This window comes from Salvelinus alpinus, chromosome 10 (assembly GCF_045679555.1).
Source record: "Salvelinus alpinus chromosome 10, SLU_Salpinus.1, whole genome shotgun sequence".
NCBI lineage: Eukaryota > Metazoa > Chordata > Actinopteri > Salmoniformes > Salmonidae > Salvelinus > Salvelinus alpinus.
In genome coordinates this window covers 33,972,448-33,998,765 of record NC_092095.1, presented here as the reverse complement: position 1 = coordinate 33,998,765, position 26,318 = coordinate 33,972,448, and the positions used below count along the sequence as shown (strand labels likewise).

Genomic DNA, 26,318 nt, shown 5'->3' with positions numbered 1-26,318 from the left:
GCCCGCAGATATCCCTGCGAAATCCCAGAGGGACAGGATGATGTGGCATGCAACCATTAGTTGATGCAATGCAATGTCTGCATTGAAGCTAGCCTGGAACATGACCGTAGTCACTTGTTACATTGTGGAAAGTACAAACTCATACACCATACAGGCCCCATACGCAAATATATAGTACCATACATACAGAACTACTAACATGTAAACTTGTGCAGTCTTGACTTCATAACCAAGCAGACCTTCTGACTGTTATTATGTGTAAATACTTCATTTATTTAGATGAATGTGTATAATAACATACTTATATATAGCTGGACAGTTCTTGATGTTTGAGAAAGGACATATCAGCGACATTTCTTTGGTTTATTTGTGCATCATTTTGCACCTCACATAATCATGAAGGAACTAGACTATCAACTGTGAAAGACACTGTGGTGAGTCCCATTGTAAAATAATGATCTACTTTGAAAAACTGCAACATGAAAATATACATTCAGATAATCAGTTATAAATGGACTAACGTCACACAAAAAAAACCAGCATTAAAAACAATTAAATGAGACAAATCTATATGAGTCAATTACTTTGGTGATTATTTTAAAAAAAAGAAGAAAAAAAAGATAGATCTTCCCCTCAACACTTGATTGTCATGTTGCTGGAATGCAAATTCTGGAAGTAGTGGTCTGGATTCACGTTGGAGGAGAGCTGAATCTGGCTACCAGTGGGGGAAATCTCAGTGAATGCAGCCATAGTCTCGATTCAGGCTTGTGAAGCTTGTCCCTCGTATTTCTCCACATAGCATGTCCATGCATAGGGTGTCAGATGGCTAGTGTCACTTGTGGGTGGGGCCTAATGCTGCACATCATACCGCCTCTGACTCAACCAGGCCTCTTCTTTTTCTTCATCTTCCACAGAGGGTGCTATAATCCTGGAGTTTTTGCTGCAGAAAATGACATAGCTTGAAGATTATCAAACATATTTTTTGCAAAAGAAAATAACTATGACTTAAGACAGAAACAAAATATACATACAGGAAACTTGACAGACAGACAAACAGACAGACAAAGAGAGAGACAGATACTGGAGATGGGTACTCACGGAAACTCCGTGGCTTTCTCGCAGATGTAGCTGATGAGATCTTCACAGAAGAAATCATTCCACAGTCCCTCGTGGATGAGGCCGGCGCAGTCCTCTCCTCTCTCGTGCCCGTGGCTCCAGTTGTCTGGCTGTCCGGGCTTCCACTGCCTACAGTCACACAGCAGAGGGCACTCACACACTGAAACCTAACTTGAGACACATGCATGTAACTGCGTCTTCCCCTTTAGTCTTGCATTGATATTAATGGGATTATCTCGGCTGTGAAAGACTAGCATCATCCTTGACATTGAGGTACTATACATACGAGAAGGCAGGTTCGGTTCCATCCAGCCAGCGCCATGCATTCTCCTCCTCCCTGTCTGTCAGACCCATCCAGAAGTAGCCCTTTCCAGAGGTCTGCTTTTGCAGCCATTTCTGAGAGAAAACAAGGAAACATGATGTCAGTAATGTCACTCATTTTATGACTGTTTGAACAGTTGTGCTTTTTGATTTTGAAAGGCCTATGAGGATGACTCTTCTTACCTGTTCATCGTTATCGTTAATGATCACCATTGACGCGGTCTGGGCATCACAGCTTTTCTTTGCATCGTCAAAGTTGTGCAGCTCTTTGGAGAAGTGATAGCATTTGTCTCTGAAGCCAACCCACTCTTGAGGACAACCTGCAGTGAATGGTTATTGTTATACTATCACAATGAACTAATGTCCTGTCTATCATAGATGGTGTTGACAGAGTGATACAGACATATCGATGGTGTATAAAAACGAATTAGTATCACCTGGGGCCGACACAGTAGGAGCGGGGGCCTCACTCTGCATCGAGAAAGGGACCAAAGGCACTGCTGCTGCTGCTGCAGGTCGGGCAGTGAGTCCTGGCAGTCCAGGTGGCCCTGGGGCCCCCATGGGCCCCACCGGTCCCCTGGGTCCCTGTGCCCCAGCTGGCCCCACCTGTCCTCGGTCTCCCGACGGACCTTGTGGCCCCTGAGGACCGGCCTGTCCATCTCTCCCAGGGATCCCAGCAGTGCCTGGCTCACCATTCGCCCCCGGGGGTCCTGCCCTGCCCCCTGACCCTCGGGAGCCCTTTGAACCTGGGTTCCCCCGTGAGCCTGGCTGACCTTTGAACCCTTGTATTCCTGGTGGTCCTGGAGATCCCTTCTCTCCACGAAGCCCCTGCACCCCAGGCCCACCCGTATCCCCTTTCTCCCCTTTCTGACCGGGCTGACCGGCTCCTCCCTGGGGTCCTTTGTCTCCCCGCGGGCCTCTTGGACCAGGTGGACCTGAAACAAGAAACAATAAAAAGTCTATAAACCTGTGTCTGTTCAATTGTAGAGGAGTGTCAGTGTCACTTTAGCCTGCCTTCATGTACATATCTACCTCAAATCCCCGTACCTCTGCACATTGATCTAGTACTGTAACTCCCTGTATATAGCTCCATTCTTGTGTCATTTATTTTACTCCTCTTGTGTTACTAAACTCAGCAAAAAAAGAAACGTCCCTTTTTCAGGACCCTGTCTTTCAAAGATTATTAGTAAAAATCCAAATAACTTCACAGATCTTCATTGTAAAGGGTTTAAACACTGTTTCCCATGCTTGTTCAATGAACCATAAACAATTAATGAACATGCACGTTAAGACACTAACAGCTTACAGACGGTAGGCAATTAAGGTCACAGTTATGAAAACTTAGGACACTAAAGAGGCCTTTCTACTGACTCTGAAAAACACCAAAAGAAAGATACCCAGGGTCCCTGCTCATCTGCGTGAATGTGCCTTAGGCATGCTGCAAGGAGGCATGAGGACTGCAGATGTGACCATGGCAATAAATTGCAATGTCCGTACTGTGAGATGCCTAAGACAGCGCTACAGGAAGACAGAACGGAAAGCTGATCGTCCTCGCAGTGGCAGACCACGTGTAACAACACCTGCACAGGGTCGGTACATCCGAACATCACACCTGCGGGACAGGTACAGGATGGCAACTACAACATTTCCCCAAGTTATACCAGGAACGCACAATCCATCAGTGCTCAGACTGTCCGCAATAGGCTGAGAGAGGCTGGACTGAGGGCTTGTAGGCCTGTTGTAAGGCAGGTCCTCACCAGACATCACCGGCGACAACGTCGCCTATGGGCACAAACCCACCGTCGCTGGACCAGACAGGACTGGCAAAAAGTGCTCTTCACTGATGAGTCGCTGTTTTGTCTCACCAGGGGTGATGGTCGGATTCGCGTTTATCGTAAAAGGAATGAGCGTTACACCGAGGCCTGTACTCTGGAGCGGGATCGATTTGGAGATGGAGCGTCCATCATGGTCTGGGGCGGTGTGTCACAGTATCATCGGACTGAGCGTGTTGTCATTGCAGGCAATCTCAACGCTGTGGGTTACAGGGAAGACATCCTACTCCCTCGTGGTACCCTTCCTGCAGGCTCATCCTGACATGACCCTCCAGCATGACAATACCACCAGCCATACTGCTCTTTCTGTGCGTGATTTCCTGCAAGACAGGAATGTCAGTGTTCTGCCATGGCCAGCGAAGAGCCCGGATCTCAATCCCATTGAGCACGTCTGGGACCTGTTGGATCGGAGGGTGAGGGCTAGGGCCATTCCCCCCAGAAATGTCCGGGACCTTGCAGGTGCCTTGTTGGAAGAGTGGGGTAACATCTCACAGCAAGAACTGGCAAATCTGGTGCAGTCCATGAGGAGGTGATGCACTGCAGTACTTAATGCAGGTGGTGGCCATATCAGATACTGACTGTTACTGTTACTTACTGATTTTGACCTCCCCTTTGTTCAGGAACACATTTTTCAATTTCTGTTAGTCACATGCCTGTGGAACTTGTTCAGTTTATGTCTCAGTTGTTAAATCTTGTTATGTTCATACAAATATTTACACATATCAAGTTTGCTGAAAATAAACGCAGTTGACAGTGAGAGGATGTTTCTTTTTTTGCTGAGTTTATTTTATTTTTAAACTCTGCATTGTTGGGAAGGGCTCATAAGCAAGCATTGCACGGTAAAGTCTACACCAGTTGTATTCGACGCATGTGAATGTGATTTAATTTGATTTACCCTGTAGGATGGTGAAGTTGGTGATGAGCTGTGAGTGCTTGCTGTCTACCAGCTTCATTTCCTCCATGATGATGGAGAGGCTGGTGACCTCCTTGTCCAGGCGGGCCACCAGGTCGTCCTGCTGCGACCTCAGTGTGGTGGTGTCCGACCTCACGTCCGACACAGTGGCATTCAAGTCGGACAGGTAGTCGGAGTGGCGCCCCACTGTCTCAGCGCAGGTGCGGAGCTCGTTGAGGTTCAGGTTGATGGCGCCCAGGAGTTGGGTAGTAAAGCTGATGTTGCCAGTCACGCGGTCGATGCTCCCCTCTGACTCGTCCAGGCGTATCTCCAGCTGGTCGAACTTAGAGGAGGTGAGGTTGTCGTGGTCGCGCTGCTGGTCCATGATCTCCCTAAGAGTCTGGTCGTGGTTCTCTGCCAGGCTGGAGGTGTTCTGGAGCTGTCCAGACAGCGAGGCCAGCTGAGATGCCACGTCCTCCAGGCTGTCGTTGTTGGACTTGGCCAGGGCAGAGGCATTGGAGGCCAGCACCTGGAGGTTCTGCACCTTCTCCTTCAGCCAATCAGCGTCCGACTTCGTCTGCCTGGCCGTCTGCTCCAGGCTCTGGAAGTCGTTTCGGATCTTCTGGATGGCCTGGCTGGTGTCGTCCACAGATCTCTGCAAAGCCGAGATCAGGCCCCTCTGTTGGGCCTGGGTGAGGTTAAGATTCCCGATGCTCAGCAGGGCCTGGCTCTGCTGCCGAACCTGCACCTGGAGCTCCGTTTGCAGCCGAGCCGTGTCCTCCTGAAGACCCTCCATGGTGCCGCCGTAGGCCCGTAGGGTGCCATTGACAGACCTCAGCGTGGCCGTGTTGGCGTCCAGCAGACCCTGTATGGAGCCCTGGCTGCCCTGCATGTCCAGGCCAGAATCCTGCAGACGACCCAGGGCCGCCCGGTTACTGCTGCTCCTCTCTGCCACCTCAGACAGCTGCCGCTGCAGAGCCCGGATGTTGTTCTTAAAGGCCTGGATCTCAGTGGTAGTGTTCTCCGACTTCTCCCCAGTCTGGTCATCTGGGGACATGGTGTGAAATAAATGATTACATAATGGTTGGTGTGGTTACTCTTCAATCAAAGATTAAAGAGACTTCAATCAAAGACTTCAGTAAAAACAGTAACTCTTAACTGTTATTGTTCAACACAATGCACAGGCTTAAATTACGAAGGATTATGCATGGTCAACTTGCTATAGGCAGTGGGGAAACTCACCTAGCTTTTTCAAGTCTGTTTCCACAGCAATGATCTTCCCCCCATAGCTCTCGATACCTTCGGACACATTGTCAACCTTTTGCACCACTGCAACACAAACAACACAACACAGTTCAGGGTTAGCTCTTCAACACAGTGGTGGGCTCCATACAATATTACGAGTCTGAGAAGGATGGGCAGAATAGCCTGCAATCACAGACACCATGTATAAAAGGGATCAGAAAGAATGATTATGAAACCTCACTCAGACACAATATATAAGATGTCTATATGTCTGGTGGGTATGTAATAATGGTCGCCTCAGCAATCACAAGCTTTAGGATTAGGAAATGGTCATGTAATACACAATAATGTCTCAATGACTGGGTGTGTCCATGAAGACTGAGCATGAGACACTAAAGACACTGGCAGATGAGCGCAGTGTGGGTGGGTGGTCAGAGGGAGTAGGGTCCGGAGAGGAGGGGGGTAGGACAGAGACACTGGAGGGACCCTGGGGGACAGGAAGCAACCGAGGGGGGTCCTCAGTAAACAGGGGGATCAAAGGGTACCCTAAGGAGACAGACGCTGTGTCAGGGAGGGTCTTTACTCCCCCACAGGCGACAGGACCCTTCATTTCCTCTGGAATGTGTCTGGGATTCCATGGAATCACCCCACCACCACCACCACCACTTCCACAGGCTAGGGAGCCATCTCTAACCATCTAACTGGAGACCACAGGGGTTACAACTAAGGGTGCACGATATATCGGTAAGCATATCAGAATCGGACGATATTAGCTAAAATGACAACATCGGCATCTAGTTTAATGCCAATGTGCAAAACCGATGTCAAAGCTGACGTGCATACCTATATAACGCAGGTATATGACGTAATGACGCCACGAAAAATACAGCGCTACATGTGCAACACAGCATTCCTAACCTAGCCCACAATGTCTGCTGTGTGGATCTATTTTGAAGTTTCAAAGGAAGATAACAAAAAGACCATCTGCAACGTTTGTGCTGTTATTATTTCCCGAGGACGGGAGAAAGTGAAATCTTTCAATACCACAAACCTAATGACTCACTTGAAAGTGCATCACCCCCAGACGTTCAGCGACTACTTAAAACAAAATCTAAAAAAAAAACTAAACGCACACAACTAAACAAGTTCAAGTCGAGCAGTCATATGAGAGTAAGAACATTTCAGCGAGACAACTCAAAGGCGAAATCCATTAACGCCAAGATAATGGAATTCATTGCCCTTGACAATCAACCATTCTCTCTCATGGATGATGCTGGCTTTCGCCGACTGGTCGAGCACCTCAAGAACCGATAAACACTAACAAGTAGACGCTATTTTTCAGATGTTGCCCTACCGGAGTTACACAATATTGTTGAAATGCACATCCGTGAGCTACTTGCTATGGGCGTCAATGCTATTATCTTCGCGACTGACATTTGGACCAGCGATGTCAGCCCCATGAGCATGCTGAGTCTGACAGCACAGTGGGTCGACAAGCATTGCGTACTGAGGAAAGCCGTATTGCATGCTCAAGAATGTGCTGAACACACTCCTAGCTCCATTCGAACAACTGACTTGAGAAATAAGCTCATCAACTATGTCTGCAGCAGACGTGATACTATCTATCATGGCCTTGAAACGCCTGCTCAACAAAACTGCTGACACAGACTATGTGGTTAAAACTTGCAAAAGTACTCTACTAGAGGCTGTGAACAAGCGATTCAGTGGCATTCTCTCTGAGCCTCTTTACTGTGTCGCCACCATGCTCGATGCTAGGTACAAGGACCTCTACTTCGATACAGACAAGAAATCGGGTTTACGTGAAATGTTACAGACTCAGCTGGACAAGTTGGAAACAGAAACAGTGACAGTGCGCACCGAGGAAGAGGACCCATAACAGAAGAGGCCACAGACAGACAGAGCTTGTGAGAACAGACGCTGGGAGACGAGAAGCAAGTATAGAGAGTGAATATAGGGTGTGTGTGTGTGTGTGTGTGTGTGTGTGTGTGTGTGTGTGTGTGTGTGTGTGTGTGTGTGTGTGTGTGTGTGTGTGTGTGTGTGTGTGTGTGTGTGTGTGTGTGTGTGTGTGTGTGTGTGTGTGTGTGTGTGTGTGTTTCAACGATTTAACTGCACTAGAATACTTAACAGGCCGCAAAAACAATTAATATCGGTTATCGGTATCGGTATCAGGTTTTTTGGCAAGGAAAATATTGAATATCGGTATCGGCCGAAAATGTCATATAGGTGCATCCCTAGTTACAACCAGTCAAAACTATACCCTAGCTGTTATTTCTATCCTCCACTTAAGAAAACAGGTAAAGACCAACCAACTAATCAAGCTCAAAGACCCCACTGAGCTCAACCCTTAAATGGATATCATCATTCACTTTATTCTAGACCACCAAGGATCGAATCATCATAAAGATCATAAAGACACAAGAGGAGAAGACGCACAAGCACCTCAGTTCCTCCTTCTGACTGAGAGCACTGGAGGACATGGATAGATAGATCCCACTGTTACGACTGAGTGTGTGCAATCTGGGCAAGCTGTACAGATGTAGCATCTTAATTTGAGCCAGTTTGCTACAGCAGGAAAATAATCCTGCAGCAACAGGAAATGTGAATTATTATGTGGATTATGATTAATGGACATTTTATTGGGGTTGATACATTTTTCGTAAGGGAAAATCAAGTCTGAAATTTCAAAGTGTAAATTACAAACATCAGAAGACTTTTTAAACCTCAAATGCGCTCTTTGGAAATGGGGATGGATACACAACGAATGGAGTTTGCACTGCAGGTAGGCATATGTGAATTGTGAATAATGCAAAAGCATGTCAGCAAAAACCTCACGAGTATACCATTTAGAAAACATGTGATGGATAGGTTACTTGGCAAATGCGTGCCAGGATTAGAAAGAATACGAACACATTACTGTTGAACCAGCTTTCATTATAATAATGTAAGGGTAGCCTACAAGGGCTTGTTCTTTAATAAAACTAAATGGAAAACAAGCAATTGTTACAGGAAAATAACAAATGTTTCTAAATATGAAGATAACTCATATAAGACAGGTAAATTACCAATCATGTCGCTATGGTTTGAAAATAGAAGAGTACCGGCTTTAACAGGTCGAAATTGCAAACAAGCGTGTGTTTGACAATTGTGCTGAGTTAACACCAGCCAAAAATAGAGCCCTATAAATGTAACATTTCCTGCATTGCACATTTTCCAATCTTAAGAGGTTACATTTTTAAAATGACGACAGTAAGTGCCTATTAAGTGCCAAATAAAAAAAACATGGTTGACCATAACAGGGTTGTCGATTTCATTTTAAATCAGCCATAAATCAGGGGAAATGGAAGCTTGTTGTTAAATTGTTCAAACATTTCTAGCCTGTTTATCTATGGGTAACAGGGTTGACGTGTTACGCTCAACATGCTCAGTTGTCCAACACAAAACACCACAAAATGGTCAAGAAGAGGAGAACCAGCTCACCTGCTTTTACACTATGATTTGACTATTAGATATTCAATGTCTCTTTTGCAAAAAAATATTTGAAAAGGAATAGTTCCACCATATTAAAACGACAGTTCAGTTCACATAACAGCCCACTGGCCACAGACGTCAGTTCAACGTGTATTCCACATTGGTTCAACGTCATTTCATTGAAATGACGTGGAGACAACATAGATTCAACCAGTGTGTGCCAAGTGGGAGGGTCGACCTTAAAATGAGGGACAGGTTTTTGTTTTACTTTAAAATGAATCACTAATCACATGAAGTAAATAATCATCTTCAGAAATGACTTTGTAAAAGCAACAAAAATAACCATGGCTTTAGACTGATGGTAAAAACTTTGAGAAATGTTGGGGTTAAGTGGGTTAAAATCTTCCTGGAAATCACAGAGGGTGCACAGACGGGAATGTCAAAATGCTAATTTATTGAATTTTCCACGTGGTCTATATTAAAGGGCACTTCGTTGAATATAACCAGCTTTTAAAATTCTATATTAGTGCACAATTTCTACTTAAAATATCAAAGGGAAGAAAAAGGCACTCATTTCATGGAACATCCCAATTAAGGAAGAAGTAGAGTGATGACAGAACATCTAACTAACAACGACAGAGAGGGTGGAAGGCAACAGCTTGGAAATGAGAGATGAGAGACAGAGAAATAACAATGTGTCATTCTTCAAACCCGCCAAGGATGAGTGTACTTTTCTCATTGTCAACAAACAATGGAAAAAAATGCCTTGCGGAAATAGAAACCCAGAAGTTCATGCTTTTAATGACTTGCATGTGTTCGTCTGTAATTGTGCTAAGCTAAAATGGGAGTAGACCGAATCGCTTGATTCATGCCATATTCACATGCATGCATAACATGGAATTCAGCCCAAAAGTAGCCTATAATTACATTTTCCCATTTAGATGGAATTTATTTCAGGTGAGTGTCTTATCAAGAGTGCTGTGGTGTTAGAAGCACTCCTACCTGATAGTGTTGACTGGGGCCCATATTCACAAAGCGTCTCAGAGTAGGAGTGCTGATCTAGGATCAGGTCCCACCCCCTTCTTATTCATTAAGATTTAAGGCAAAGATCATCCTCAATCAGCACTCCTACTCTGAGTCGCTTTCTGGATATGGGCCTGGTATGGGTGGTGTCATAGACATGTAGTAGTGTTTGTGAAACTCAGAGGTAATTGCTTTCGCATGTTTGAGAAAGTGTTTACTACATAAACTCTCTGAACGTATAATCCTCCCAGGATCCCACTCTTTCCATTGCAGGAAACAAGAGATCAAAACATCATTCCCAACCATTCCTAGAAATGTCTCCAGACTTGAAACATAGAGAAGTCATAAAATGACGATGGAAAATGGCTTCGTACAGAGTAGACGTCATAGAAGTCGCCTGTATATGGAAATCAAATGCCACTCGGGATGTAGCCTTCTCAGCCTGGTGGACGGATGTAGAGTGCCAGTCAAAAGTTTGGGCCAGTCAAAAGTTTGGGCACACCTACTCATTCAAGGGTTTTTCTTTATTTTCACTATTTTCTAAATTGTAGAATAATAGTGAAGACATCAAAACTATGAAATAACACATATGGAATCATGTAGTAACCAAAAAAGTTGTAAAAGATGGCTGCTGTTTTACGGGCTTCTAACCAATTGTGCTATTGCGTGTGTTTTTTCACGTTATTTGTAACTTATTTTGTACATAATGTTTATGCCACCGTCTCTTATGACCGAAAAAAGCTTCTGGATAACAGGACAGCGATTACTCACCTCGTACTGGACAAAGCATTTTTATTTTTATTTGATGCGAAGGATTTACTTCAGACACCCAACAAGGCCCAAATCCCCATCATTCGCCTGAAGAAGATACAGAGATATTGGGGACGTACTGTAGGTTGGGGTGCCTTGTAAGGATCCGACGGCGAGTGAGTAATCCCCCTTGGATTATAAAATGGATGAGCTCTGATCAAGACTATCCTACCAACGGGACATTAAAAACTGTAATATCTTATGTTTCACCGAGTCGTGGCTGAACGACGACATGGATAACATACAACTGGCTGGGTGTTTCAGTCCATCGGCAAGATAGAACAGCTGCCTCCAGTAAGAGGCAGCTATTTCTCTCAAGGTTTTGCTCGCCTGAGGTAGAGTATCTCATGATAAGCTATAGACCAAGAGAGTTTTCATCTATATTTTTCGTAGCTGTCTATTTACCACCGCAAACCAATGCTGGCACTAAGACGGCACTCAACGAGCTGTATAAAGCCATAAGCAAACAAGATAATGCTCATCTAGAGGCGGGGCTCCTAGTGGCCGGGGACTTTAATGCAGGGAAACTTAAATCCGTTTTACCTCATTTCTACCAGCATGTTACATGTGCAACCAGAGGGAAAAGAACTCTAGACCACCATTACACCACACACAGAGACACGTACAAAGCTCTCCCTCGCCCTCCATTTGGCAAATCTGACTATAACTCAATCATCCTGATTCCTGCTGACAAGCATAAACGAAAGCAGGAAGTACCAGTTACTCGCTTAATGAGGAAGTGGTCAGAGGACGCAGATGTTAAGCTACAGGACTGTTTTGCTCGCATAGACTGGAATCTGTTCCGGGATTCTTACAATGGCATTGAGGAGTACACCACATCAGTCACTGGCTTCATCAAAAAGTGCATCGATGACGTCGTTCCCACAGTGACCACACGTACATACTCCAACCAGAAGCCATGGATTACAGGCAACATCAGCACTGAGCTAAAGGGTAGAGCTGCCGCTTTCATAGAGAGGGACTCTAACCTGAACGCTTATAAGAAATCCCGCTATGCCCTCCGACGAACCATCAAACAGGCAAAGCATCAATACAGGACTAAGATTGAATAGTACTACACCGGCTCCACACTCATCGGATGTGGCAGGGCTGTCAAACTATTACGGACTACAAAGGGAAGTATAGCCGGTAGCTGCCCAGTGACACTAGCCTACCAGACGAGCTAAATAACTTCTATGCTCGCTTCGAGGCAAGCAACACTGAAGCATGCATGAGAGCATCAGCTCTTCCAGAAGACTGTGTGATCACGCTCTCCATAGCCGATGTGAGTAAGACCTTTAAACAGGTCAACATTCACAAGGCCGCAGGGCCAAACAAATTACCAGGATGTGTACTCTGAGCATGCGCTGACACACTGGCAAGTATCTTCACTGACATTTTCAACCTGTCCCTGACCGAGTCTGTAATACCAACATGTTTCAAGCAGACCACCATAGTCCCTGTGCCCAAGAACACCAATTTAACCTGCCTAAATGACTACCAACCCGTAGCACTCACGTCTGTAGCCATGAAGTGCTTTGAAAGGCTGGTCATGGCTCACATCAACACCATTATCCCAGAAACCCTAGACCCACTTCAATTTACATTCCGCCCCAACAGATCCACAAATGATGCAATCTCTATTGCACTCAAAACTGCCCTTTCCCACCTGGACAAAAGGAACACCTATGTGAGAATGCTATTCATTGACAACAGTTCAGCGTTCAACACCATAGTGCCCTCAAAGTTCACCCCTGAGCTAAGGACCCTGGGACTAAACACCTCCCTTTGCAACTGGATCCTGGACTTCCTGATGGGCCGCCCCCAGATGGTAAGGGTAGGTAACAACACATCTGCCACGATGATCCTCAACACGGGGGCCCCTCAGGTGGGGGTGCTCAGTCCTCTCCTGTACTCCCTGTTCACCCATGACTGCATGGCCAAGTATGACTCCAACAGTATGACTCCAACACCATCATTAAGTTTGCCGATGACACAACAGCCTGATCACCGACAATGAGACAGACTATAGGGTGGAGGTCAGAGTCCTGGCAGTGTGGTGCGAGGATAAGAACCTCCCCCATCAAGACAAAAGAGATGATTGTGGACTACAGGAAAAGGAGGACTGAGCACGCCCCCTTCTCATCAACGAGGCTGTAGTGGAGCAGGTTCAGAGCTTCAAGTTCCTTGGTGTCCACATCACCAACAAACTATCATGTTCCAAACACACCAAGACAGTCTTGAAGAGGGCACGACAATGCCTATTCTCTATCAGGAGACTGAAAAGATTTGGAATGGGTCCTCAGATCCTCAAAAAGTTCTACAGCTGCACCATCGAGGGCATCCTGACTGGTTGCATCAGCCTGGTATGGCAACTGCTCGGCCTCCGACCGCAAGGCACTACAGAAGGTAGTGTGTACGGCCCAGTACATCACTGGGGCCAAGCTTCTTGCCATCCAGGACCTCTATACCAGGCGGTGTCAGAGGAATTCTGTGGAATTTCTTTCCTTCTTAATGTATTTGAGCCAATCAGTTGTGTTGTGACAAGGTAAGGGTGATATACAGACGATAGCCCTATTTGGTAAAAGACCAAGTCCATATTATAAGCAAAGAGAAACGACAGTCCAATTCCTTTAAGACATGAAGGTAAGTCCATTTGTAAAATTTCAAAAGCTTTGAAAGTGCAGTCGCAAAAACCATCAAGCTCTATGGTGAAACTGGCTCACATGAGGACCGCCAAAGGAAAGAAAGACCCTGAGTTTCCTCTGCTGCCGTGGATAAGTTCATCAGAGTTACCAGCCTCAGAAATTGCAGCCCAAATAAATGCTTCACAGAGTTCAAGTAACAGACACATTTCAACATCAACTGTTCAGAGAAGACTGCGTGAATCAGGCCTTCATGGTCGAATTGCTGCAAAGAAACCACTACTAATGGACACCAATAATATGAAGAGACTTGCTTGGGCCAAGAAACACGAGCAATTGACAATAGACCGGTGGACATTTGTCTTTTGGTCTGATGAGTCCAAATTTGAGATTTTTGGTTCCAACCGCCATGTCTTTGTGAGATGCTGAGTAGGGGAACGGATGATCTCCGCATGTGTAGTTCCCAACGTGAAGTACGGAGGAGGTATGATGATGTGGGGGACCTTTGCTGGTGACACAGTCTGTGATTTATTTAGAATTCAAGGCACACTTAAACAACTTCTTTGGGATCGGTGTCCCGTCCACGGGTCGGTTAAGCTAACGTAGGCTAATTAGATTAGCATGAGGTGGTAAGTAACAAGAACATTTCCCAGGACATAGACATAGCTGATATTGGCAGAAAGCTTAAACTATTAAACTATATTAATATAACAATCCAATTTACAGTAGCTATTACAGTGAAATAATACCATGCTATTGCTTGAGGAGAGTGCACAATTTTGAACATGAAAAGTTATTAATAAACAAATTAGGCACATTTGGGCAGTCTTGATACAAAATTTTGAACAGAAATACAATGGTTCATTGGATCAGTCTAAAACTTTGCACATACACTGCTGCCATCTAGTGGCCAAAATTGCACCTGGGCTGGAATAATACAGTCTTTCAAAGCTACGGTTGGTTTTTTCTTTGCATTATCTTTTACCAGATCTATTGTGTTATATTTTCCTACATTCCTTTCACATTTCCACAAACTTCAAAGTGTTCCCTTTCAAATGGTACCAAGAATATGCATATCCTTGCTTCAGGGCCTGAGCTACAGGCAGTTAGATTTGGGTATGTAATTTTAGGTGAACATTTTAAAAAAGGAGCGGATTTAATGGCTACCACAGCATTCTGCAGCGATACACCATGCTATCTTGTTTGTGCTGGGTGAGACTATCATTGTTTTTTCATCAGGACAATGACCCAACACACCTCCTTACACCAGGCTGTGTAAGGACTATTTGACCAAGGAGAGTCATGGAGTGCTGCATCAGATGACCTGGCCTCCACGATCACCCAACCTCAACCCAATTGAGATGGTTTGGGATTAGTTGGACCACAAAGTGAAGGAAAAGCAGCCAACAAGTGCTCAGCATATGTGGGAACTCCTTAAAGACTATCGCAAAAGCATTTCAGGTGAAGCTGGTTGAGAGAATGCCAAGAGTGTGCAAAGCTGTCATCAAGGCAAAGGCTAGCTACTTTGAAGAATCTCAAATATAAAATATATTTAGATTTGTTAAACACTTTTTTGGTTACTACATGATTCCATATGTGTTATTTCATAGTGTTGATGTCTTCAATATTATTCTACAATGTAGAAAATAGTCAAATAAAGAAAACCCCTTGAATGAGTAGGTGTGTCCAAACTTTTGACTGGTACTGTATGTTCCACGTTTTCACCTTCATAGATGACTAACCACCCAAAATACTTTTGAAATACAAAAACAACTATGACAGTTTTGAGAAAGCCATATGATCTATAAAAACTCCCTGTCGATTGAAAGAGTAGTTTTACCTCAGATTGGATAGGTATGGCCAGTCTGAATGAAATGTTCCACTGCAAACTAAATGAGACACATTTCCAGACACCATACACTACTGTACCACACAGAGCTCGAAAGACACACTCACCTTAAACCATACATTTACTGTACATTGTTTCTCTGCATAACACACACACACAAACACACATACACACACACCAACACTCACATACACACACACACTGTATAATATCTGGCCAAGAGCTATGCCCTACTATGGCATGTGTAGTAGGCCAGCTGTGCTGCAGCTGTGGTTTCTGGGTGTCATCCCTTCCTCACACAAAACACACACACACCCACACACTGAGCAGGCACCGAGCATGCACGCACAAAAGCATGCACACACACACACACACACACATGCGTACATACACCCATACACACAACCTGACAACGCTTATTTTGGCTGATTATAGCCCAGAATGTAGTGACAGATCCCATGCACACAGCCTGAGCACAGAGAGAAACAGAGGGAAAGAAAGAAAGGGAAAAATAAATTAATGCAGCAGGAGTGCTGAGTGAGGAGACTCCCCCTACACCCTTTAATTCCCCTCTCTGTGTCCTCTCCTTCCTCATATTCATATTTTTCTGATCCCTACCTCATCCAAACTGGGTCGCGTCTCAAATGCCACCCTATTCCCTATGTAGTGCACTACTTTTGACCAGAGCCCCCTGGTCAAAAGTAGTGCACTATATAGGGAATAGGCTGACATTTGGGATGCAGGCCTAGTCTAGCCTGCAAGGACAGCCTATATCATGGAGGTTCTATATCTCAGTGGAGACCACATGCACACCATAAAGAGATTAAGAGACAAAGCGAGGACATTGTTATGGGTGAGAGTAGAGAGCACAGGGTCAGAGATATGCTGTATTCTACAGTACAGAATACAGATGTGAGGTGAATAGAGCATTGGGATCTCACTCCACATAACCATCTGGACCTGACTGCATGTTTAGGGCTGTGGAGCTGTGGTTCCCTGGACAGCCCAGTACTACAGCTCCGCCAGTAAAAACCCAATTTCAGTGGGTTCTGCTAGAGTGGCACCGAGTTCACCGCTCATCTGGTCTAAATTAGGGATGCATTAAGATGTGCAGCGGGGAAGAAGGATGAGGATTGACTGCTGACTGACTGAACCCAATTGTGAGTGTGAAGGACATTACATTTAATGTAGTTGAGAGTCCCCAATAACCACGAGAGATGTAAAACCAGTGTCATTTTGAGATGTTGTAAATAGGAAAAAAAACACATGTACACATATGGGAATGGTTAGCGCAATTATCACAGGAACAGTCTTAAGTTTGGCCTTCGGACCGTTGCGGGACAGTTTTCCCAAAGCCGGAAAACTCAGAACGCAGGAAGTGGAGCTCCGCAAAGCCGCGGGTTGGTTCCCGGAGGTGTGATTGGGGGTGTTGGTTAAATAAACAGAGACAGGGTGAATGGGGGGACGTGTGCAGGGGTGCAGGAAGGGTGCAAGGGGGAGGACAGACAACGGCGCTGAGGTTTTGTGGAAAGGCAAAAAAAGGGGGCAGACTGTGTGTAAATGTTACTTTTTGAGAGAAAAGGGGCTTGTTTTAGTTTCAGAGAGTGTGATGATTTTACAGAGTGGGATCTCTCAGAGTTTCCATGACTCTTCCACTGGCCTTAATTAATAACAATGAAACATTGTCCAACAGCATCTATGTCATGTTTGGGCAGACCGAAAGGGGTCACTGGGGATGTTAGGCACACAAACACACAACACACACACAGCCTAGTCCCCCCACACACACTCTCCAATGTAATCTTATTTCCTGGCAGGATATGAACAAGGACCCCACGCACAGTTTGGACAATCACTTTCTCAACAAACCGCACGACTTTAGTGAAATATGTCAAGTAACAACATGTTAGGGCATAATCAGGTTCGGTTGAACGATGTTAGCCACCACGGTTGGACAAGGACATACACTTTCTGTTCTATGTCTCAAAAGTAGCATGCCTTTTTGACAGACACACCAGCATGAAAATATGTCTCTCCCTACCTCTTTAAAGTTGACACCTTATTATCCTGGTCAAAAGTTGTGCACTACATAGGGAATAGGGTGCCATTTGGGACGCAGCCATGCATACACTTTGCCTGACAGATAGATGTGTGTCTCTGCTTACCTTTATAACCGAGGACAGCCACAGCGATGGTGAGTAGAGTGCACAGCACGTAGAGTAGTGCTATGGAGGTCTTTAACGCCCACTCATTCTTACACTTAGTGCACTGGGTCCCCTCCTGGATCCCTACACAAGGGAGAGAAATGCAGATTAATAAACATTTGGGAAAATAGTTAGCATATTTCCTTTCCTTCCAACATCAATATTCACAATGTAGCCATACGAAGTGAAAGGATGTTATGGTTATCATACCAAAACATTTAATACATTGGATGAAGGTCCTGGGTCTCTGTGCATTGCCTGTGGCAGGGGTATTCAACTCTTACCCTACGAGGTCCAGAGCCTGCTGGTTTTCTGTTATACCTGATAATTAATTGCACCCACTTAAATCAGTCCCTGATTAGAGGGGAACAATGAAAAAACGTAGTGAAACTGGTTTCGAGGTCCAGAGTTGAGTTTGAGGGGCCTAGGGGATAGGGTGCCATTGTCATAAGTAGTGGACTATATAGGTAACAGGGTGCCATTTGGAACACATATGGTCAGGTGTCTATTGTGGCTCAGATGGCTGCAGAGTCAGGCTATGTGGAGACAGCAGAGAGCGAGGTCAGAGTGGGGCCTGGCTGGCCCTATGTGGGCTGGGAATCTGGGGTCTATCCAGGTTCTGGGTCTGAATCTCCAGATCACCACATCTGGACAAACAGCCTGGAGGCCACATTAAAGGGCCCACTGGTCCCCTGAGGGCCCGGTTGGTGAGGGGGCGAGGGACACCAAACAAACACATAAGATGAAGAGATATGATACCAACCTCCTCTGATTCAAACCATTCAAGTGCCTCCAACCAGTGGGGAAAGTCACAGAGCCACGCAAGCATTCTCCTACATTCTCTTGGAATATTTCTTTCCAAGGATATCTTTCCTGACAGATGAGTGCCGAGATCCGCAGTGCTGACGGGAACACAGCTGTATTTCATTTGAATTCAGGAAGTGGGGGAAAATGAAAGGTCCTGCTTTCCATGTACCTGAAATAAAACTCCTTTGCATGTTCAGCGCAAGGAAAGCCACTTCCAAGACATGGAAATTTCCATGGCAACACAAAGGCAGCCTGTGCCAATGCAATCTTTGTGTTAACACTTCTTGGCCTATGCTAAATATATGCCTATTGAGCTTCCTGTTTTGTTTAATGTGATTATGATAATGAATTATATCCTAATAATTTCCATTAAAAGCATTGGTGTAGAAATGGTTATTTCCAGTGTAGCCTAGTCTTAAAAATAAAGGTTCCAGTTGGAACCAAATAAGAACCTTAAATAGGATGGTTCTTTGAGGAATAGCACACACTCGACACCTTATTTTATGCAAATAAAATACATATTTTAGAGTACCACCCATGACAATGTTTGCTAGTAACATAGACATGGTAGTTTCTGTCATAAATTTTTATCCATGAGACATTTGCCGAGTGAGATCCTAATTGAATGACTCAATGTTTAAAGGTAATTTATATTTCATAAGGCCTTATTTTGAGGGTCTAGTTAAACCCTAACAAGGTCACCTGAAACTCATGGTTTACAGTCCACAGCAGGCCTGTAAAGTAACGTGTTATTCCTATTAGAATTCAGACAGAGTGGGGATACGTTCTGAATTTGTTTTCACCCGCAACCTATATTCAGAATGACTGCTAGGGTTGGGAGGACTAAGATACTGTATGATACTACCTAAAGCAGAGGTATTCAACTCTTACCCTACAAGATCCAGAGCCTGCTGGTTGTCTGTTCTACCTGATAATTAATTGCACACAGCTGCTGTCCCAGGTCTAAATCAGTCCCTGATTAGAGGGGAACAGTAAAACAAATATATTAATAATGCAGTGGAACTTCAGTGGCTTCAAGGCCCAGAGTTGAGTTTGAGGGACCTAAAGCATCTAAACTGGAACAACTATTTCAGTAACGGGTGCAATAAGTCCAAGTAACAGATTTGATTAGTTTACAAAAATGTATGTTATTTATATTTGAGTAGCATAAGATTAGTTAATCAATCAAAAACATAGATATTGAAACAAACCATTCTAAAAATCAATGCATGCTGTGAAATATGATAATGATGGGTGTGGTTTTGGTTCAGCTATGGTTATTAACACCGACACTGAGGTTATTTTACACCACTTAGTGTTAATTTGACTCCTTACAGTGTTAATTTAAGCCCTGAATCAACATTAGAAATGTTACACTAGTTAACACTGCCCAATGTGCTCTGTGCTATGAAAGGGACACATCTGCAGCCTTCCATACATTTCAAGAACCTTTGAGAACTTTGAAGAACCAAAGATGCCACGCGAAGAACCCCACACTTAACTAAGCGGTTATTCTTTATCAGGCAAGAGTTCTCCAAGGAACCTTAAGAGCTGAGGAAGAACCATTTAAGAATCTTCATTTTCTTCAGTGCACTGGAACCATTTGGTGCCAGAGCACTTGAGTCACCACCCATACAGTTGAAAAGAGGTATAGCTAGCAAGGGATAGCTTTAGCCAATTAGAAAATACTGGAGTGATCAGGTTGTCATTGTAAATAAGAAATCATTTTTTAATTGATTTTAAAAAGTTTGTCAGTTTGCCCGGCTGCTATAGGGCCGCAGTGGGACTTGAAGATGCATTGTGTCCACACAGCCAAGTCAGAGTGAACATTTTATATACCTGAAAGAGTGTTGAGGCACGGACAAAGCATACGCAAACACAGTTCAACACTCCAAGCTTTCACTAGCTCCTAGCCAACCTTGAGTCATTCAGGTTGACTCAACTCCCTGGCGGTCCAAGCATGCAGCCGTTCACTAACTTCACTTTAGCTCACTGAGGCAAATTATACACTCCCCATCGCCCCTAACAACCACATGGAGCACTTCAGCAGTCAGCACACTGCTCTATTACACAACACGTTAAGATAACACAACTGGAGAGCTGTTCTTTTCATTACTGTTACTCTTTAACAACAGTCACTCTACGGCGCATTCGGAAACTATTCAGACCCCTTGTCTTTTTTCACATTTAGTTACGTTACAGCCTTATTCTAAAATTGATTCGTTTTATTTTTCCTCATCAATCTACACACAATGACAAAGCAAAAACAGGTTTTTAGAAATTTTAGCAAAGAAATAGTTGTCCTTCTGGAAGATTCTCTCATCTCCACAGAGGAACTCCGGAGCTCCTTCAGAGTGACCATTGGGTTCTTGGTCACCTCCCTGACCTTTCTCCCCCAATTGCTCAGTTTGGCTGGGCGGCCAGCTCTAGGAAGAGTCTTGGTGCTTCCAGACTTCTTCCATTTAAGAATGATGGAGGCCACTGTGTTCTTGGGGACCTGCAGATATTTTTTGGAGTACTTCCCCAGATCTGTGCCTCTACACAATCCTGTCTCGGAGCTCTACGGACAATTCCTTCAACCTCATGGCTTGGTTTTTTCTCTGACATGCACTGTCAACTGTAGGACCTTACATAGACAGGTGTGTGTCGTTCCAAATCATGTCCAATCAATTGAATTTACCACTGTTGGACACCAATCAAGTTGTAGAAACATCTCAAGGATGATCAATGGAAACAGGAAGTACCTGAGCTCAATTTCAAGTCTAACAGCAAAGGGTCTGAATACTTGTGAAAATAAGGTATCTGTTTTTATTTCTAATAAATATGCTAAAATGTATAAAAACCTGTTTTCACTTTGTCATTATGGGGTATTGTGTGTAGATTGAGGAGGAAAAATATAAATGTAATCTATTTTAGAATACGGCTGTATCGTAACAAATGTGGAAAAATTAAAAGGGCCTGAATACCTTCTGAATGCACTGTAATTACAGCTAAAGAAGGTAATAAATCAAGAGAAAGTCAGAGAAGGAGAGTAGAGAGAAAAAGAGACGGACAAAGAGCGCTAACAGTTGGGAAGCAGCGAGAAAGAAGAGAGAGAGGGAAATAAAGAGAAATGAGAAATGAGAGAGCGAGAGAGAGAGAGAGAGAGAGAGAGAGAGAGAGAGAGAGGAATGATAGCACCTGTACAGCTTGCTATCCTGACATCACATGTTTCCTTTTGGAGCTGAGGTACCTTGTCCAGCTCTCAGTGAGTCACAAATGGCACCCTCACATGGCTTATGATGCCCCCATCTATAACTGGCCCCTCGGTGGCCCCCTTAAAATCTCTTAACAAGGACTAGCGCCTGCCAAGAATATCTCTTACAATCACTGTGCCAGTTCTGTGTGTGCAGTCAGTTATACAGAATCACGTCAGACAGGTCCAATAGCAGCTGACAAATGTCTTGGTCAGTGACAAAGATCCGCTTCAATCTGTGGTTTGCCTCTATGCATAGATCATTGTAGATCATCGCAATGGTCATTGAGTATGTAGCCGTCAGGGCTAAACAAAATGGATATCAAAGCTTCCGAACATTTATAACGACTGACGTGTGTTTGGAGTACAAACCCAATGTCGGCTTCCACTGCTAAACAAGCACATGAGAACACCACTTCAAGGTAATCAAAAAGGCTTGCGCCAGAAACAGCAGTGCTATCTAAATATGTTGACAGAGTTCTTATAAATCTATTGCTCTGAAAGTAAATCAAAACACTAGAAAATGAATTTTTACAATACACAGACAAGGCGTTCCAACTTTTGTTGACAGGATCAACTGAGCTCCCAGGATTAGCTGTCCAAGTATTCAACATGGAGGACAGCTGTCAAAACACAAACATGGCCGCCACAACAACAAAGCAACCTGCAACCCCCTCCATTTTCCAGCTCATTCCATCCCTACTCTTTCCAAACAATGGTCAGATTTAGAGAGAAGGGGGCTGGAGGTATCAGATGAAGCAGCTGTGTTCTGTTGGACTCTTGTGTTTTTCTGCACCCCAGTGAGATCCCAGTGACAGTCTCAGTCCAAGGTCGTGATCCAAAGGTCATGGCTTGGTTGTTTGTCGCCCAGTGGGTGACTTCCTGGATGGGCCCTTCAGTCTGACAACAGACACAGGCTATGTCCTAAATGGCACCTTATTCCCTTTGGTCAAAAGTAGTGCACTATATAGGGAATAGAGTGCCATTTGCCCTGGTCAAAATTAGTGCACTATATAGGGAATAGGATGCTATTTGGGACACCGCATAGATGCTGGACTCCTGACTGCGTCACATCAAAGTTAGGTCAATAAACATTGTCACTCACTGGGAAAGCATCTTTATGTTCATACCATAGGCACCTGGGATACAAGGCCCACAGATCCCCTTGTCGAATGTTAGAAGCCTAGTACTCATCTGACAGATGTACATTGGACAATTCAAACAAAATGTGAAACATAAACTTTCTGTTCTCATATCAGATCACCAAACCAAATCCACAAAACAGACCGCAACATAGAGGAGAGAACCACTGATAGCTGATGCCATTTAAACATTGAGTTTTGAATTTACCAGAGAGGATGAGGCAAAGCGAGAGGTTTTACTCCGGCCAAAATCTGTCAACGAAAGATAAGCCCACGAAGTGACTGTAGGCTACAGTGAAAATTATTCACACGCTGGTCTATGACTATACACATTTTTTGAGGAAGGATCTGAGAGAAATTAGAGCAGACTCCAGAGAAATAGAGACAAGAATGAATGCGGCGCTTCCTTATTCACAGTTTAACAACAACGTGTTGTCTAGCTGGAGTTTCATAGTTCCTTCAGACTGGCTGCTACTCATTCAATTGGACAGTGGGTCGTCATCACTTCCCACAGCTGCACGGTCAAACCTAGGTTAGCCTTGCCGACCACGACCACGAAACAACCAACATCCGGGATACTGAGATCCTACTGAGACCACAGACTGACAAAAACACTTTTATCGCTCACAGCAAAACACAATGCTGCTCCAAACACTAAGAACTTTTTCCATAACAAGTAAAGAACACCAATCTCTTTTCCAAACTAAGTGCTGCTTGGGATGAACAGTGTATATGCTATTGTTCCTCTAATGTTATTGAGGTCTGACATCCTGACAATGTCTACCTTGTTCACATCGGAGTATGCTGTTATGTCCCAGAGCTTTGCCTTTGACTAACGTTTGGTCAGTTTACTGGAACCGTATCCTCACCAAGCCTCATCAACTTGTTCTCTTCGACAAATCGACCGTTAAAGGGTCACTCTGGGATTAGAAAAACATAAAACTGCTCAAGTGGCCAATGGCTTGTGTCATTAATTTCACAGTCCGAAAACGGATGTACCAATCCCGGATTGCCTTTTTAATTCTTGGCCAGAATGTCAAACGGGACGTCCCTGGGGCAAATGGTCGAGCAGAAACTGCTGGCTTGCTTCTGAAGCTAAGCAGGGTTGGTACTGGTCAGTCCCTGGATGGGAGACCAGGTGCTGCTGGAAGTGGTGTTGGAGGGCCAGTAGGAGGCACTCTTTCCTCTGGTCTAAAAAATATCTCAATGCCCCAGGGCAGTGATTGGGGACACTGCCCTGTGTAGGGTGCCGTCTTTCGGATGAGACGTTAAACGGGTGTCCTGACTCTCTGAGGTCATTAAAGATCCCATGGCACTTGTCGTAAGAGTTGGGGTGTTAACCCCGGTGTCCTGGCTAAATTCCCAATCTGGCCCTCAAACCATCCTGGTCACCTAATAATCCCCAGTTTACAACTGACTCATTCATCCCCCTAACCTCCCCTGTAAATATTCCCCAGGTTGTTGCTGTAAATGAGAACTTGTTCTCAGTCAACTTACCTGGTAAAATAATGGATTTAAAAAAATAAACATACAGCCTTGCTCATTAGAAGACAGAGTTTATTTACAGTAAATATGAGGAGAGAACTATATTAACCAATGAAGAGAGGAGGTCAGTGAGCGGAGGTCAGGCTAAGAGTGATCTGGAACTGTGCCCTGCCTAACACACACTCAACCCTTTCCAGGAATCAGCACAAAATCAGCTCCAAGAGGGCAATCATTGCATTGCTATATGAAAGTGAACCTCTGGCATCACGGATGGTTGAGAAATAGACTAGTTAGATAGACTCCTGGTGAGAGCACATAAAGACAATGGACAGTCATGGATAACCTTGTTGTGCGAAAAGACCAAAACGGTGTCGTTAAAAAGCAGGACAATACGGTTGGAATGTTACATTTGTTTTGTAAATCATGCTAAATTCTGGACTTTTCCTGCAGCCCATCTGTGGCTCTTTACTCCAAATAGAAATGAGAAGTTTAATAAGATCGTTTGATATACTCTAAACCAAGCCAAGAGCTCTTTTTACAATTTGGAGGGGGAGGAAGGCTCAATGACTGACTCATACGCAGCTCTGACTTCTTGAATGGCATAAAGTAGTACAAAGTACGAGACAAAGTGTGTGTGTGTGTGTGTGTGTGTGTGTGTGTGTGTGTGTGTGTGTGTGTGTGTGTGTGTGTGTGTGTGTGTGTGTGTGTGTGTGTGTGTGTGTGTGTGTGTGTGTGTGTGTGTGTGTGTGTGTGCGTGTGTGCGTGTGCGCGTGTGTTCGTGTGTGTGTGCATGCTTATGCCTAAACACATTAGGAAAGTTGAGAAATACACCTAAGGCTGTGGCGGTCATAACATTTTGTCAGCCGGTAATTGTCAAGCAAATAACTGCCTGTCTCACGGTAATTGTCACTTAATTAACATAAACACATTCAGCATCTCCTGGCTTCCACACAAGCCACTGATGCAGACCTTTGGAAAATCTTAATTTTAAAAAGTCTAATAAATCCATTTAATATTTTTTTTTTTAAACATGTAACTTTTATTTAACTAGGCAAGTCAGTTAAGAACAAATTCTTCTTTACAATGATGGCCTAACCCGGCCAAACCCAGACGACGCTTGGCGCCATATTGTGCGCCGTAATATAGCCTAGACCTTCACAATAAATCCATAATTTATTTTAGACAGGTCTAAAGAAACACGATATGAAGAAAATGTAGTCTATTTCAGATTAACAGAATAGCATACTCTGAGTTGTCCTTATGCTAGGCCCTGATCTAGCTATGCCATATGGCTGTGGGCTACACTATTTCATTTAGCAGACACGATTTGGATAGAATTCCGTGGCATTATTTTATATTATTTTATAGTATGAAGAATACATTTGAACATATTTTCTCCAAACGATTTGAGGGAGTGTGCAAATGCGACTATTCGGTGTTGAGCAGTTAACAAAGAAACAGGTCCTCCTGTATACTTAATTTAGAGTTATTTATGCAACTTATTTGTGATACAAATGCTGGGATATATGTTTGATTGTTAATACATTCTAAGGCTGTATGATGCAAATCTAATGATGATTTGAAAAAAGTCTCATGGCTGCACACACTTCATCAGTCTCTCATTCACAATTTGACAAGCACTGATAATGACTGTCACACCAGCCTTCGCTTTGGCTCCCCCTCCTGTTCAGGCGTTCAGCGTCGCCGGCCTTCTAACTGCTGCTGAACCTACTGCTGGCAAATGCCCTTCACTCATCAACCCCGGACTTGTCTCGTCATCATTAGACACACCTGGTTCCAATCCCCACTCTATATATACTCCCTCTGACATTTGTCTTTGTCGGTCATTGAAAATGTTACTTGTTTTCAGGACAGTAATCTTGCCTACTATTTCCTGAGTACTTTATATTTTGCACTTTGGGTTTATCCTGTGCCTTTTTGTTTATGAAGATATACTGTATGTTGAGCACAATATCTTTTGGGTTATTGTCAGGACCCGGTGCTAGAAACAGTCACTAAATCGGCAGAACCCAGAAGATGAGGCAGACACAGCAGTACTAGAGATGGTGGTTTAATAAAAAAATAGATAACTTCCAAAATACAAAGAAAATCCACAAAGTGGTAAAAACAGCAAGGGAAAAAACAAACCTAAAAGACTAATCCAAAATACAAAAGAACAAAACCAGAGAACCTCTGGAAAATCCAACAAGAGAAAAATATATG

General features: G+C 44.2%; 1 protein-coding gene across 2 annotated transcripts in view; it reads right to left on the bottom strand.

The window, feature by feature from the left end:
• Nucleotides 1–240: 240 nt before the first annotated feature.
• The window catches only part of LOC139531968 (collectin-12-like), a 66,925-nt gene continuing 40,847 nt past the window's right edge, over nt 241–26,318 (bottom strand). For both annotated transcript variants that reach the window (XM_071329012.1, XM_071329011.1), the window contains 8 exons: nt 17,388–17,510; nt 5,404–5,490; nt 4,165–5,208; nt 1,875–2,372; nt 1,621–1,757; nt 1,403–1,512; nt 1,099–1,245; nt 241–940 (listed from right to left, as the gene is read on the bottom strand). In XM_071329012.1, the coding sequence (XP_071185113.1) occupies nt 850–940; nt 1,099–1,245; nt 1,403–1,512; nt 1,621–1,757; nt 1,875–2,372; nt 4,165–5,208; nt 5,404–5,490; nt 17,388–17,510 (2,237 nt within the window). In that variant the 3' untranslated portion in view covers nt 241–849. The remainder of the gene's footprint in view (nt 941–1,098; nt 1,246–1,402; nt 1,513–1,620; nt 1,758–1,874; nt 2,373–4,164; nt 5,209–5,403; nt 5,491–17,387; nt 17,511–26,318) is intronic.